We start from the raw sequence: 17,337 nt of genomic DNA, 5'->3' as shown, positions 1-17,337 counted from the left end.
TTGTTAGGTCACAGACAATTTGAAAATCACAACTGGCAAACTTGATCTATAGACTTGGAAAATACTGCACCCAGTAAGTTGAAAATATGCAATCCTTTTTTAGCACAAGGAAGTATTTATCACAATTGGCCACATGCTAGTCCACAAATCTGCCTCAACAAGTTTAAAAGAACTGATGTCATACAGACCAGTTTCTGACCACAGTAAATTTATGTTAGAAATAAAAAAACAAAACAAAAAGTAGCTACAAAAGACTCATTTATTTCAAAATTTAAATCACATGTCTAAGCAGCTCATGGATCAAAGACTCTAGCGTAATGGAAAGCAAAAAACACAAAGAACTAAAAAATATGGAATACAGCTAAAGTGTAAGAAATGGAAGAAAATTTGTCTCCTCAAATTTTTACTCTGGAAGAGAAGAAAAGCTCAAAAAAAGTAATGCAAATGTATACTTTTAAAAGTAAATGAACAGAAACTAAATGCAAAGATAAAATAGAACGAAGTAATAAAGAGAAGAAACTAATAAAGTAGAGCATGAAATAGGATCAAAAGAGCCAAAAGCTGGTTCTTTGATAAGACTTATAAGACATAAAATCAACATACTTTTGGAAGAATTATTCCAAAAATGTTTAAAAGCATAAGTAAAAATATTAGTAACTAAAAGATACATAACTAAAAATACTGTAGAAATTAAAGAGGTAATAAGTGAATATTATAAACAACATGCTACTAAATTTGAAATGGAATGCATAATTTCCTAGAAAAATATAACTAAAACTCAAGGAGAAATAGAAAATATGAATAATTCTGAATCCAGGAAAGTAATAGAATAATTACTAAGTATATGTATATGCCTTCTACTTTCTCCTTTCTGTTTCCTGCTAGCTGGAACAGAGAATGGATAGAGGGAGATGAGGCAGCCATCTTGAACCATGAGGTAGCCATCAAGTGCTGAGGATGGCAGAGCAAGAATAGAAAGAGTCAAGGTCATCATGATTGTGGAGCCACCATACCAGCCTATTTCTATCTTATTAAAACTATTGCTAATTTTGGTCTTTGTTGAGATGAAGAAGTAACTAATATGTGGTAATACTGAAAAGAAAATAAGAAAATGATTAACATGAAATTCTGGACTGTGGCTATGTAGATAAGGGGATGGATATGATGGTCTGAAGAAAGGAGATGGAATCAGAGAAGAGCTCATGGATATTTCTAGAAATTGTTATGTTCTGTTTCTTAGGCTGGGGTGTTGGTAAATACCATTTTATTCGTTTTATTCTTTAAAATTTGTGTTACATTCTTTAAATATGTATATATTAAAATATTTCATAATCAAGATATATGAAAAACAATTTGGGGACTAAATAAATGTATTCCTTTGTTAGGAAATATCATTGGAATATGAAGAGAAAAATATTGTTGAAGATTTTAGGAAACAAAGTACAGTATTAGAATAAATTTTATGGTATGGGAGGTTTATTGTGCAGTTAGAGGAAAGTACAGATGCTTCCAACATGGCTAAGCTCATGTTATTTGCTAGATAATATTTTAACAATATGAAATGTGAAGAACCACATTTTTGTGATTCAAAAATGAAAGATATATGGAAGAAGAGGTATCATCAATAGTCAGTTATTTCTTTAATAACAAAATGTTTTGTTAAACCAGTGGAGCCCAGCTAGGACTTTGACTACAATAAATATTAAAATCTGAGTGAGGTTGTGTTCACAGGTTGCTGCTATGATTCCTCTCTTTTTTTAATGAATATTAAACTAAATTATTTACTCAGAAGTGAATTTACCTCACCAACGGTTGCCACCCACTTCTCTTTTCTTTCGGAAGATGCACCTGGCAGAATTTCACGTGGATCGTGTGTGACCTGTTTGCTGACACCCAGGCATTTACCTTCACTTTAGTGAAGCCTCTTTGTGGGGCATATTGGATCCCCAGTGTATGTTAGAAATATCATCCTTTGTTCTGATTTAATACCATTGATAATGAGGCTTCCAAATTCAGTTGAATGGAATGAGTTCTCATAAATTGGATCAGTGAGTAGAATAGTTACAATTTCTTTTGAAAGTTCAACTTCATCTTGTATTCCCAGAGGCACAGAAAACTGCCAGGTTAAAAAAGGACCAAGTAAAGGGTACAAACTTTCAGCTATAAGATGAGTAAGGACTTAAGAGCCATCGCAAAACATGGTGACTGGAGTTGACAACACTGCACTCGACAATTGAAATTTGCCAAGAGAGTAGATCTCAAATGTTCTCACCAAAAAAAAAAAAAAAGAAAAGAAAAAAGGATAAATATGTGAGGTGATCAATGTGCCAATCAACCAGATAGTGGAAACCATTTCACCATGCATACTTCATCAAATCACCATGATGTACACTTTAAATATCCCATGATCCTTTTCAACTTTATTGAGGTATAATTTAAAAATAAAATTGTAAGATATTTAAAGTGTACATCATTGTGATCTGATCCACATATACATTATGAAAAGATTACCCCCATCCAGCCCATCAACACATCCATCACCTCATGTTTCTCTTTCTTTCTTTTTCTTTCTTTCCTTTTCTTTTTTTTTGGTGAGACATTCAAGTATCAGTCCCCTAGCCAATCTCAACCATACAACAGTATTATCAACTCTAGTCCCCATGTTTTACATTAGATCCTCTGACTTAATCTTATAGCCAAATGCTTATACTCTATTACCAACCTCTCCCTATTTACCTACCCACCACCCTGCCCCAGCCCCTGGCAACCATTTTTCTACTCTTTGTTTCTATGAGTTTTACTTTAAAAAAAAAAAAAGATTTCCATATATAAATGAAGCCATGCAGTATTTGTCTTTCTCTGTCTGGCTTATTTTACTTAGCATAGTGCACTCAGGTTTCATCCATGTCATTGCAAATGGCAGAATTTCCTTTTTTGCCGTGGCTAAATAATATTCCATGGTCTATACATACCACATCTTCTTGATCCATTCATTCACTTACGTTTTTTCCATATCTTGGCTACTGCAATGAACATGGGAGTGCAGATATCTCTTCAATATCCTGTTTTCATTTCCTTTGAATATATACCCTGTAGTGGGATTGCTGGGTCCTATGGTGGTTCTATTTTTAATATTTTGAGGAACCTTCATACTGCTTTCCATAGTGGTTGCACCACTTTACATTCCCACTGACAATGAACAGGGGGCTCCCTTTTCTCGACACCTTCAACAACACTTGTTATCTCTTGTCTTTTTGATGCTGCTGTGATTCCTAAAGGGTGTGTAATAGGCTCTCTCTCTCTCAATCATTCTCCCTCTCTCTCTCTTTCTGCTCACCTCTCTATAAACCGCAGGGTTTGGCAGGATGAGTAAAGGAGACCCGTGAGTTGTCTCAAGTGAGGTCTGAGAGGCATTAACAATTGGCTTTGCTGCCGAATTTCACGCGGTCTATGAGAAGGCAAGAGTAATCAAGAAGAACTTTTGTTTGTAGCACCTACTTGATCTAATCTAAAATTCCTTTTCTACATTTGATCTAGGGGCCAGATATTCTAGAATTGATATCTCCTTACTCGGCAGCACTAATGCCCCTAGTCCCTGACATTATGACCCATGCTAATTACTGTTATATGGTTCTTAGAATTTTTGGAGAATATTAAAGAGTGCCCTTTTACGGAATTTGATTTTGAATAATAAGAATTTCACCCCCAAACTAAATAACACGTAATTAAAAGCAAAATTCAATTTGTTCAAGGAAATTTTCCTTTGAATTTTTCCCTTTGGGGAACAAGAAATTATATAAGATGAATGGAAAACAATTATTTTAGGCCTTTCATTAAAAGTGTACTGATTTTTCAGTTCCTTTCATTCAAAGATGTCTGGAGGCTTAGAAATTGAGCTAGTGTAAAAATCTGAGGTATCTCTTTGATTAATACTAGTGCTTGAAAGAAGGAAAATATATAGCAACTTGATTCTTCTCTTGGTATGTAAAAATTGATTTTTGGAAACCTGGAACTCATTTCTTATGAAAATAATATGAGTGATGATTGGTCTCCCAATTGCTCCACTGGAACCTGACAAATCTATTCCCTCATGTATGTCAGTGTCATTTTGGGGTCTTCCTTTCTTCTTGTTCCTTTTCTTCTCTAAAAATATTTCAGCTACTTTTGGAGTAATATAGAATTTATGGTCAGTTAGGTCTAAGTACCTACCCACCATTTTTATTCTGGGCATGAGTAGGGAGTTCTGCTAATGGGTGGGCCATTGCCTATAGTGAAAAGGGAACTTGGTGAGTCACGGAAGACATCTCTTTTTTAAGTATGCAGCTTAGGAATATGACTCTTAGATAGGAGTGCTTCTTAATGAGTTCCTGGAATCTGAGGAACTGCTGAATATCCATCAGCTTCAAAACCAGCATATAATCCTCACCATCAGCCGCTGCAGCAGCAGTGGGAAAATTATCATCGTTATCATCTCTACCAAAACTTTGCAGTTCTATTAATAATAATAGACTGATATTATTTTAGGACTGATAAAGTATATAAAGAACTCATACAACTCACTAGCAAAAACATCCAACCAACCAAACAAACAAAAATCCCCAGACAAGCCAATTGAAAAATGGGCAGAGAAACTGAATAGACATTTTCACAAAGAAGACATCCAAATGGTCAACAGGTACATGAAAAGGTGCTCAACACCACTAACCATCAGGGAAATGCAGATCAAAAGTATAATGAGTTATCATCTCACACCTGTTAGAATGGCTATCATTATAATAGCATTATGCTAAGTGAAATAAATCAGAGAAAGACAAATACTGCATGGTATCATTTATATGTGGAATCCATAAAAGCCAAACTCATAAAACAGAGAGTAGAGTGGTGGTTACCAGGGGCTGGGGGTGGGCAAATGGGGAGATGATGGTCAAAGGGTGCAAGCTGCTAGTTTTAGGATGAATAAGTTCTGGGGATCTAATGTACAGCATGATTATTATAATTAGTAATACTATATACATAGCTGGAAGTTGCTAAGAGAGTAGATCTTAAATGTTAGCACTGCAATAAAGGAATGGTAATTATGTAATGTGATGGAGGTGTTAAATAAAGCTATGGTGGAGATCATTTTGCAATATGTGAGTATATCAAATCAACACGTTGGTGATTCAGATGTGTAAAAACATGGCAAAATGGTGCAAATTACCAAAAAAAATCTATGACTTTCATTTTTTTTCTCTTCTTTGAAATTTATTTTAAACCATCCCCTCTCAAAAGGAGTAATATTTGGATTCAAAGCCAAACCACACAGAAATTATTTTAATTCAATAAAATGTCCCACCAACTTCATGAAAAAAGCAGAAGACTAAAACATTATGAATATAAATATCCCTTCCATTTTATAGCTAGATTAAGTAGATATAGATTCTTCCACATAATCAGTTAATCTTAAATTATCTAGTTTAAATCTAGCAAAGAACAGGTGCAATTTATTATACTTATAACACAAACTATACAATATGTTTATATCTGAGAAGAGATGTGTAACTGCTAAAAATCAAAACATATCTTAAATGTACAGTATGTAAAAAATACTTGCATGTGATCTCTTATAAATAGCACAGAGAAAAAAGTGATCCCTTAATTTTTCTTTTACACCAAGCTAAATTTGTATATATAAAGTTCTAGAAAGACCATAGAATCATTGTTCAAAGGTCTTCTCTTCCAAACTCAGATCTTAATCTTTACTGCCTAAAATATACCCCAATTACCTTACTTCTCCCCATTGAAAACTTATTTCCCCTCAGTGTTTCCCATCTCAGTCTGTGGCATCACCATCTGCCTTTACCTAGCTTACTGTAGCAGAGGCATCTTCTATTCTTTTCCCTCTCTCATCCACAAAGTCAGATTAATCAAAAAATTCAATTAGGTCCATACCCTCTGCCTTTCACATTGTTGCCACAGTAAGCTTCTCAAAGGGCAGAATTTAACATGCTGCTTCCTGGCTTCAAAGCTCTCTATTTCCCTTAAGATGAACTAAACTCTTTTGCATGGCATGAACAGCAATTTTTAACCTGGTCCAACCTATCCAAACATTTCACTTTCCACAGCTCATTCCTGGCACCTGGACTGGAGATGTTTCCCCAAAAAAAGCCCTGCTCTCAACATTTTGGGGTCTTTGAATTCATCTTATTCTCTGATTATGTTACCTCTTCCTTTTTCTCTCCTTCGTTAATTAGTCAAGATAAATATCTATTGAATACCTACTCTCTGTCAAACAATGGAATGTGCTAGGGGATTATATGCTGAACCAAGTGGACACAGTCCCTGTGCTCATGGAGTTTGCACTTCCCTGATTGCACACGACATCTTGCTCCAGACTCAAATCCCTTTACCTCACATTCCCTCTGGCAATATTCCTAGATTGAGCTAGTTGCTCCAGCTTCTGGGAGATCTGGCCTCTGTGTGCACCTTTGCTGTGGTATTTATGTCACGCTTTTTTTTTTTTTTTGCTGTATGCGGGCCTCTCACTGTTGTGGCCTCTCCCGTTGTGGAGCACAGGCTCCGGACGCGCAGGCTCAGCGGCCACGGCTCACGGGCCCAGCCACTCCGCGGCATGTGGGATCTTCCCAGACCGGGGCACGAACCTGTGTCCCCTGCATCAGCAGGCGGACTCTCAACCACTGCGCCACCAGGGAAGCCCTATGTCATGCATTTTTTTAAAGTCCATCTTCCCCATTAGACTCTGAGCTGCTTACGGTAAGGAGTAGGTCTTTTCATCAACAGACCTTCCTACAATGCCTAGGACAGTGTTGGATGTCAAATCATTGGAAGCCAAATTTAGGCATCACGCCAGAAAACTGGGTTTATAAAGATGACCACAAGAAAGTTACCGAGTGCAAGTATATCCAGCAGTTTTTAAAGCCTATTTATAATGCATTCTTCTGTAATACAGTGGGCATACTGTTGATTTTCTATGTTTTAAAAGAATTACTTCTCTCCCTAAAGATGATAATGTTTTCATAAATATGTATTCAATTCTCATCTTAAAAACCCTTAATACACCCTGTAGCTAGTGGTCTAAAACTTATCTTTGTATTAGTTTTCTCTTTACATAAAATTTGCTCTTTCCTTGAAGATTTCTGTAAATAACAAGAAAGTTTTCTTTTTCCTATTGAGTTGCATGCTAATGCATTATAGCCTGAGGAAGGAACATATGCCCCACTCTCATATTTCTAATGCCATGGTTACCGTTGGACTGTTTCTATGCAGGATTATTTTTCAATGGTCTCAAGATATATTGCTCCCAATACAACCTAGTATAGTATTTTTACATTGATTTATTCTGGGGAAATGAATTCTATGGGACAGTTTACAAAAGCCTCTTTCCTTCCTTAAATAGGCAGAATAGCTACAACAACTCCTCCATCTGTGTTTGACAGTAGCAGCTCATGAATTCTGCATTGAATTTAGTGGTAAGGAAGACACTAAAGATAACTGGATTGTAATTACATGAATAGGAGTTGCTCTAAGTTCATACCCTGGAAGAAATAGGATGAGCCTAATAAAAAGGCAAGATTTTAATAAGAAAATGAAACAATATTCTGAGACTAGCATTATATTTCTTTAAACTACATATGCTAACTGCCATCACCATGAACCTGGTAAAAGGAGAAAATGAGGCTGATTTTCAGAGCCTAAAATGTTTCCTATCAGGATGTTGATTTCAGTCCATCCATGAAGGCTTATCAAACCATTACAATATGCTTTGATGTAAGCAAGTAAAGTAATTTATAGACAAGGAAGCAAGTAACAGGTTTTAAAATGCATACGTATCTAACTGCAAATCTAATATAATTTTATGTATAATTATTCAGAGAGAATCAAATTTAATGTACCTTTTCCAGCTCCATCTTGCTTGAAATTTTCCCTGCATCATTACTGTATCTGAAAAACAAATTGACCCAGTTTATAATTTTATTAAAATGTAATTCAGAAAATCCTAATCAAAATAATATTCTTTACCCTGGAACTGGTTTTGTTTTCTCTTTTCTCTCACTTGTTTCATGTCCGTTAACATTTTCTGCAAAACATTAAATAGAAAAAAATAATAATTTACATGAAGGGTTATCAGTGTGTGTATGTGTGTGTGTGAAGATGGAAGCATTATTAGAAACTGAAAATAAACAAAATCACCTTGTACTGACATAACAGTCATCATAATAAAGTATTTTACAAACACCAATATCCTCCCAACACTTTTTTTCACTGCATCAGAGCAGTTTATCAGACCAGAAATAACCAAGGTAAAATGTGATGCTGTTTCCAAATAGAATATAAGAATGAAACGTTCCCAATATTATGCAGGAAAGTCATTTCAGTATAAAAGAGTAACCTGGAGGTCTACTGATAAAGGCATGAAAGACAGAGAAAGTTCTAACAGACTGGCTGGAGGATAGAAAAGTCATACTTATTCTTTCCCTTTTGCTAGAGAATGTAAATTCAACCATTAATTGAAAGTAAAATATTTGGGTAAATGTAATTCCCTTGTATAAATACTGGAAAATAGAGAAAGAAGAAGGTTAAATTCCCATCATGCATGTATGGACAATTAGTTCAAAATATAACCCAGAATTCTTGAGCTTTTTCTATTGCCCAAATGACTAGACCCCACTGTGGCCAAATCAACATGTGATACCATCTGTTTCCAGTCCATAGTTGGTTGATCCACTGATATAAGTCATCTGAGTAGCCTCAACCTCTGCTTCAGCACTGATGATCTGCTGGGCCACAGCCTCCATGATGGGCATCACCATGGCAGTAGTAGAGGTGTTGCTAAGCCACATAGATAAGAAGGCGGTACAGCTCATGAACCCCAAGGCCAGCCTGAAATGAGAGGGCCTTTATTATGAACTGTGCTCTCTAGCTTCACCAGCTCTGTATCACTTAACTGTAAAGGATGTTGTTTATGAGTTGTGAATTAATTTTTTCAAAACAGGTTAAGGTTAAGATTCCTCCCAGATGAGGAACTCTGAGGACAGCTATAGCCAGGTAGAGATCAAAATGGCACATGTAACGGCAGATTTCTTACGAGGTTTGTCTCCCTGAAAACCATAAGAATCTTCTCTCTGAAACTAGAAAAATGATAAAACTTATAATCAAACTGCAAGTTGGTAGATGGTGTAACAGCTTATAATATTACACCAATATTTGAATGCCCTTTACAGATGACACATCTTCAAATACTAGAAAGATAAGGTGCAGTCAGCATTTGCATTTAAGATCCCTTATTCTTTCTTTTATGTTTGGGTCGTATCTCTGATTATTAGTATATGTGCCAAGGAGGCACAAGGGCAAGGAGGGAGGTTAATATTTATAAATCTGCTTTTTACTTGTTAACTACTCTGGTTCAATATATGGTGGGTGGAGGAAATGGGTAAAATCACTAGCTAAAATGAGGTTTCAGAATTTTCTGTAGATTCAATTATTCATGGTCTCCTGAATCTGACATCCCTGCCTGTTGTCAAGACTGGATGTATTACATTGTCTCCTCTTACAAATAGAGTAATTCTTCTCCCTTAAAAAATAACATACCTAAGATTATAGGATTTTAAACCATGTCTATAAGCTTTCAAAATCACAATTGGGAAAAAAACATGATCTCTTGAGTAGGAGGTCCAAGAAAATCGTTCAGAAGCACATCTTTCCATATAGAGCCATTTATGAAATTCTCTGAGTCTCTTTTGAAATAGATCTATAAGAAAATTCCACACTATAAATTCCAGCTACAGATAAGGTGGATATTTTCTATGTGTAAAAGAAAACTGTTTAAACAAGAAGTGATTCTTAATAATAAAAAAAGAAACAATTTTAACTTCAGGCACTGGCAAAACCAGAAATCTTTCAGTACACAAAGGGTAGGAACTGATAAAACTTCTGCGTGGTAAAAACGCCTTAAATTGAAAAACCGCTTAGTGGTATAATGGACAGGACCCTTGCCTAACTGTGCAGTGCATGACCTCACCCCCTGGGGCCAGTGAGCAGGTGGCCAAGGAAAAGAGACACATTTCTACAGCACTTTAAGAGGCATGGAACACCATTTCATTGTAAGAGTGAAATACCCTTAATACATACATGTCATAAAATTTTTAAGTAACAGATATTTTAAAAAATGTGTCTGATCTAAGTTATTGAATTTTTTTCTATTTAACAAAACAGTTTGCTCCATAAATGATAAACACAGATGTGGTTATACCCTGGAACGAATTATGCAACATAATTCAATACAGTTTTCCTATGTTTTAAAGAAAGATGAGAAGGGAAGAACCACCTAAGGCTTTAAAGCATAATGCCATTAAGTAAATGATTATGACACTGGAATTTTTTTTTTTTTAGCTCCCATCTATGTTCTTAACAAGAGCTAGAATTAAAACCAAAACAGCCAATTAATTTAATGGAAAAAAGCATTTATTTTAGTGGGGAAAATCAGTCTAATGAGTGATTTCACATTCTATAAATAAACCTTCTTAATTGCTTCACTTTGGAACAGTTCATTTAAAAAGAGAAATGTTCACCTTAGAATTTTTCTGCACATATTTGTATTTTGTCAGCAATGTCTTTGGTTCTTAACATCCTCCCTGATGATCAAGGATACTCTTGAAAGAGTCTTGAATGTGTAATCAGCCAAATAAACAAGATAGCACTGAAATCTACTCTGATGTCTGTCAGTCTTGTCTGTTGAGGTTCAAGGCTTCTCTCAGCTTTGACTCCTACAGTGTATAAAAGGTGAACGAGTTGTGTCCACTTATTCCAACCTCCCTGTAATTAGACCTGCAGTGGGAAAGTTTTCTTTCTTTTCCTCCTCCAACTCAAGTACCTTTTTTTTTTTTCTCTTTTTGTGTTATGCGGGCCTCTCACTGTTGTGGCCTCTCCCGTTGAGGAGCACAGGCTCCGGACCCGCAGGCTCAGTGGCCATGGCTCACGGGCCCAGCTGCTCCGTGGCATGTGCGACCCTCCCAAACCGGGGCACGAACCCGTGTCCCCTGCATCGGCAGGCGGACTCTCAACCACTGCGCCACCAGGGAAGCCCCTCAAGTACCTTTTATATCATTTTCATATTTGCAGAGAAAAAAAAAGTCATGACTTACACTGCCATACAAATGATTGTCTGGATATGCATTACTTATCTGTTTATTTGCTCTGCGCAAAAATGGTCTGTTTGGAATGTAAACCTGGAACGGTAAACACAGTACTTACCATGCTGGGTTCACACCCACCATCATCACCATTCTCAGAGCAATCCTTTTGTGCAGATTCCATTTTTCTATTGATGTTGCTAAACAGATGACTCCAATTAGCAGTAGGTGAAAATCTTTGAAATAAGCAGATGCCACCTGAAATTACAGTTAAACCCATTATTTACGTTGGTGGGGGGAAAACATTGCACCAGAAAGACATTGTTTCACTGCACTTAACTTTGACCTTCAACTACATGATCTTTCTATTTTGTTGAAAGAAATGTAGATGTGTTTGAATACAAATTTAAATAAGTTCCACATCCTTACCCAGAAACAGTAGTGCTATGAAAAAAGTATATAGAAAAGAAAAAAGGGTACCCATATACTAAGTTTTTAAAGAGCTGAGCAACATCAGGCAGGTGCCTTCTATGCCTTAATTTCTCCGTCTGTAAACTGGGGTTAATTAGTTTGTACTCCTATGGCAGAACGGCCATGACTATGATCTGGGAAAATCTCAAGTCAAGTTTTGCCATGCCAATATCTTTACCACCACCATTATACCAAAACTGCAGTCACTCTTGTATCTTGAGTGGAGACTAGTAGAGTATACAGATACTTGGGCAACCACTTGTAGCAGGACTTACCAAAGAATGCTCTGAAAGGTACATAATATTTTTCTTTAAAAAAAAAGTCTCTGGGCTTCCCTGGTGGCGCAATGGTTGGGAGTCCGCCTGCCGATGCAGGGGACACGGGTTCGTGCCCCGGTCCGGGAAGATCCCACATGCCTTGGAGCGGCTGGGCCCGAGAGCCATGGCCGCTGAGCCTGTGCGTCCGGAGCCTGTGCTCCGCAATGGGAGAGGCCACAACAGTGAGAGGCCCGCGTACCGCAAAAAAAAAAAAAAAAAAAAGTTTCTGTGGTCAAATAAGTTTAAAAAACAGAGTTTTCTATGATTCTAGAATTTTCTTTCTTGTAGGCCTTCTCAAAACCTTTAAACACTAGTGTATACTATCACTCTCAAAGTGTGGGATACCCTATACTACATATTTTTCAAACTTATCTGATCATAGAAACCTTATTTAAAAATACCTCATGGTACTGATATTCAAGAGACCTGACTTTACGAAATGCTTGGCTTAAATTGAATCACAAGGCTGTGGTAAAATCTTCTCCCGCGGAAAGGGGAAGAAAACTGTATCATGGGTATTACAGGTTAGTTAAAAAACGGAAGTCTCCACCCATGTTACAGGACAGATGAGCCTCGTGAAAGCAGTACTGGGCCCAGGCAGAAGATAGAAATCCAAAGGTGATAAATTGCATGGCCTGGCATCTTGAACATGACATCTTGCCTGAGAATGTTTCAGCTGTGGTTTAGGCAGTTGTGTGCTGGGTGGCTGAAAGCTGCATGGAGATAGATATTCTGGTTTCAGTGCATTTCATGCTTTTAATGGGAAACTGAATCCATTTTCTTCAGATGGGTACCCTTAGATTGTATAAAGGTAAGAAACACCTCTCAGCATGAATAAACTCTCAGCAAGAACAAAAATGGAAATCCATGTGAAAGTTAATTTGGCCTTATCTTCTGAAATGGCAGGTTTCTGGAAAAGAAAACAGGGAAGCTTTTTCTTCATTAGAAACAAAAATTGCTTTTCCAACACTGTGTGAGACTGAATTCTGTTGACTAGAAAAAGCTGATGCCGGACGTGAAAGAATTCGCCCTTTTCTTGGGAGGTAGGCACCGGGCGTGGATGTCAGCCTGGGAAGATTGGACACACATTTCTCCTACTGACACACATGACTCAAGAAGCCACAGTCTGTGTTTTGTTTTTGTCCACCTGAAGGTGGACACACATGCAGAATTCTAGAGGCAAGAAACAGCTGGAAGTTTGGAGGACTTATGTGGAAGCCTTATCAACAGGATTATTGATCCTTTTAAATACAGCTTTCTCATTGGAAGTAGCAGCATGGAGTAGGGAATCTAATTATGTCAAACATTCGCAGGAGAACTTACCTTCTTGGAAGGCATGATCCCAAACATAGGGAGCATTAAGGCAGGCAGCAAAGCTGTTACCGACAGAGGCAAAGGTTCTGTCAGCCAAAACGTGGCAACGACAAACAGGATGTAGGCACATTCTGCTTCCTGGACAGAACAAAGGCAAAATGCCAGGTGAAATAATGAGGCTGGGCAATTATCATTCAAATCACAATCACATTTGCTGGATAGAGTCGAGTCACAGAGAAAGTTATGAAGAAACTCTGAAGTCCCTGCCCCTTTGAGTTGGGCAGCAAAACGGTTATTTCTGAGGGGTTCCAAGAGTCAAAATTTAATACACATGAAAAACCAATGACATAAAAACATCCTTATTTGTTATGTTTCCTTCACATTTTCTTCAAAACAGACAACAGCATGCAGTCAGTTTTCATGTCAGCGTATATAGTTGTTTGCTCTCACCTTCATTTGGCCTGTGAAATGTACTCCCTGCCTTTTCACTGCATTTCTTGGTTGGGTGGGAACCATGCACACTGACCTTCCTCTCCCTCTACTAAAAAGGGAAATCAACCTAGAAGAAAAGTATTGGTGTACTTTTTTACAGGGAAAGAAGGACAGTGCCCTGTTACATGCATGGATAAGACTGAATTTGCTCCTAAGTGACACAGACCTGGAGGTGAAGAGCCTCTGCTTTGCTTTTTAGAAAGACAGCTGAGCTCCTGGGAAGACACAGGGGGACTCAACAGGATGGAGACTCTTAATAGAATGTTTTGCTTTGCTAGGTATAAAACTGTGGGTTTCTATTTTAGGGCATTGTTAAGGAATGGTTGGAATTTGTCATTGTGTTTGGCTTATAGAAATAATTTTGATATGAAATCACCCAGGATGTACTAAGTGATCAGTAAAGGTTAGCATCTCTTATAGGCTTTGTTTTGCTCTCACACTGCTTAATCTCTGCAAATTCTGGGCTGCGCTTGAAAAATTAACAAATTTACAAAAATTGCTGTCTGAGTTTAACGAGGTCTTTTTTTTTTTTGCGGTACACGGGCCTCTCACTGTTGTGGCCTCTCCCGTCACGGAGCACAGGCTCCGGACGCGCAGGCTCAGCGGCCATGGCTCACGGGCCTAGCTGCTCCGCGGCATGTGGGATCTTCCCGGACCGGGGCACGAACCCGTGTCCCCTGCATCGGCAGGCGGACTCTCAACCACTGCGCCACCAGGGAAGCCCCAACGAGGTCTTTTATTTAAGGCTTTCCCAGGACAATAACATTTCTAGCTCTGCTGCCCTCTGATTCACCTACCTCAGGGTGAGTCCTCTGGGCCTGGTATTTACTCATCCAGAAATCCTGTACTTTCAGTGGGTTTCTAAGAAATTCTTAATAAGCCATGATTGTGTCATGTCTTTGTTGTGCTTTTTCAAGGAGAAAGACTAAAGGTGTTTTGATGTTGACAATATTACACAAAGTCTGCCTCTATAATCTTGACAAACAATAAAAAACAGTGAAACAAAGCTGAGCTTTGACTAAATCTTCCTGACTTGCTCTGGAGAGAATCTGTGAATATGAGCTTAATTTAAAATGCCAGTGTAGGGCTTCCCTGGTGGCGCAGTGGTTAAGAATCCGCCTGCTAATGCAGGGGACATGGGTTCGAGCCCTGGTCTGGGAAGATCCCACATGCCACGGAGCAACTAAGCCTATGTGCCACAACTACTGAGCCCGCGTGCTACAACTACTGAAGCCCATGCACCTAGAGCCCCTGCTCCGCAACAAAGAGTAGCCCCCACTCCCGGCAACTAGAGAGAGCCCGTGTGCAGCATCAAAGACCCAAGGCAGCCAAAAATATTAATTAATTAATTAAAAAATAAAATAAAATGCCAGTGTAGAGAATGACCAGGCCTGCTTTTTCTCTTAGTTAGAACACGTGGATAACCCCAAAGCTCTTCATTATGACCCTATGTTTTCTATCATACTTACAAGAACCTAGATTTCAAAGACAAAATGGACCTTTTTATTATCTTGCTTTTTAATCACAACCAACCAGTCTCTTGGTCCTATCCATCACCCTGTCATTTTACCTCTAAAACCTGACCTTCTGCTTCCATTCTACTTCCTCCACTGCAGGCAAGGCTGTTCCAGAATGAGGTGATCTTTCAAAAATCTGCTTCGTTTTCGTCATTCCCTTTCATGAGCCTGGATTAAGGGACTAGCTACCCTGACAAGTGTCTGGAGCACCAATCTATAAGGGACTGCAAAAACATCAGAAAAATAAACAGAATATGGTACCAGTGAATTCTGTTCACCACACATAACCCCTGCCATAGTGTTGAAATTTCATTTCCACATGGGTCTACTTCAGCTAGACACTCATAGTCTGCTCAGATGGGGCAACTTTGGGGACAAAATAAAAAGCAAAATTTCAAGTATTATTTGCTTGTGTAGATGACTTTCATGTTTTAACTGGCCCAGCCCTGATTTAAAATGATCAAGTCAGTGATTTTTCAGTTGTTTATTGAAAAGAATCCAAAATCCTCATCTTGCATTCAAGGCCACCTTCACTCTAAGACTCACTCCAGGGCTTCCCTGGTGGCGCAGTGGTTAGGAATCCACCTACCAATGCAGGGGACACGGGTTCGAGCCCTGGTCCGGGAAGATCCCACATGCCGCAGAGCAACTAAGCCCGTGCGCCACAGCTACTGAGCCTGCGCTCTAGAGCCCGTGCTCCTCAACAAGAGAAGCCACTGCAATGAGAAGCCTGTGAACCGCAACGAAGAGTATCCCCTGCTCGCCGTAACTAGAGAAAGCCCGCGCGCAGCAACGAAGACCCAACGCAGCCAAAAAAAAAAACAAAAAACAAAAAAAACTCACCCCAGTACTTCCTGAAATATTTCTAAAGAGTCTTATCTATATTCCTTCTTCATATTTGGGTTCTGATCCCTGCTTCTCATCACGCACCCTTCTAAACTCTAATCCATGACATTCAATCAGGCAGTCATACTAGTGAGCCCCAGATACTCTTTTTTTTTTTTCTTTTGCGGTACGCGGGCCTCTCACTGTTGTGGCCTCTCCCATTGTGGAGCACAGGCTCCGGACGCACAGGCTCAGCGGCCATAGCTCATGGGCCTAGCCGCTCCACGGCATGTGGGATCTTCCCGGACCAGGGCACGAACCCCTGTCCCCTGCATCGGCAGGCAGACTCTCAACCACTGTGCCACTAGGGAAGCCCCCAGATACTCTTTATGTGACGGCTTCTACCTGCGTGTGACCATACCTTGGCCTCTTGGACCCTCTGACCTAGTTTAACTATGTAGACAAAGCAGTTGCGAACTGATGGCCAAATCTAGCAAAAAATACAGTTTACTTGACTTACAATGGTGTGTGTGTGTGTGTGTGTGCATTTAATTTGAGTCAAGATTTACAAACAAGCAGATTTCATATTAGATTTAAAATCCAGATTTTGGGCTTCTCTTGAAAAACGAAGGAATTTGGTAACATTGGAATCATATTCTTCCAGGTCAATAATTCTCCAGACTTGAGGACTCGGAAATTCCCCTTTAGAGACTGACTTGTGCTTTTCAGTTCTGCACAGTACCTCTGCACCATCTCACGCACTCTCTTACCTGCTTGGCCTTAAACAGCATTTGAGTAAAATCTCTGGTAATAAAAATGCTGCCTACCTGCCTACCTGCTCTTCCCTGCAAATCACCAAGTGAGAATCAACACTTGGATCGCGCATTTGGACTTCTCTGCCTACCAGCTGTGTGGTCCATGGACCAGCAGCATCAACATGATCTGGGAGCTTGTGAGCAATGCAAGCATCTCAAGCTCTTCCCCAGGCGTTCTGAATCAGGATCACCATTTTAAGGTGCCCCAGGTGATTCTTACATAAGTTACAGTTTGAGAAGCCCTGGGCTACTACCTCGTTCGAGGAAGTAACCTTTCGGACCTTCCCTTTTATCATCATCCCTGGGTCCAACTTGCAAACCAGAAACGTGCTTCCAGTAAGTGTCTTTTTGCTCAAGCTGAATCCCTAGACTCATAATCTATTGTGAAAACTTGGCCGTTCTTCAATGTGAGGTTCATATTTACATCTTGTCTATGGAGCTTCCCACAAACACACCC

General features: G+C 38.8%; 1 protein-coding gene across 1 annotated transcript in view; it reads right to left on the bottom strand.

The window, feature by feature from the left end:
* The window catches only part of SLC13A1 (solute carrier family 13 member 1), a 56,392-nt gene extending 43,027 nt beyond the window's left edge, over positions 1–13,365 (bottom strand). The window contains exons 1-5 of the mRNA XM_032643055.1: positions 13,241–13,365; positions 11,251–11,387; positions 8,693–8,880; positions 8,020–8,077; positions 7,893–7,941 (exon numbers count right to left, since the gene is read on the bottom strand). Coding sequence (XP_032498946.1) covers positions 7,893–7,941; positions 8,020–8,077; positions 8,693–8,880; positions 11,251–11,387; positions 13,241–13,276 — 468 coding nt within the window. The 5' untranslated portion in view covers positions 13,277–13,365. The remainder of the gene's footprint in view (positions 1–7,892; positions 7,942–8,019; positions 8,078–8,692; positions 8,881–11,250; positions 11,388–13,240) is intronic.
* Positions 13,366–17,337: the final 3,972 nt, after the last annotated feature.

This window comes from Phocoena sinus, chromosome 9, assembly GCF_008692025.1.
Source record: "Phocoena sinus isolate mPhoSin1 chromosome 9, mPhoSin1.pri, whole genome shotgun sequence".
Taxonomy (NCBI): domain Eukaryota; kingdom Metazoa; phylum Chordata; class Mammalia; order Artiodactyla; family Phocoenidae; genus Phocoena; species Phocoena sinus.
This window is presented reverse-complemented; position numbering and strand designations above follow the sequence as displayed.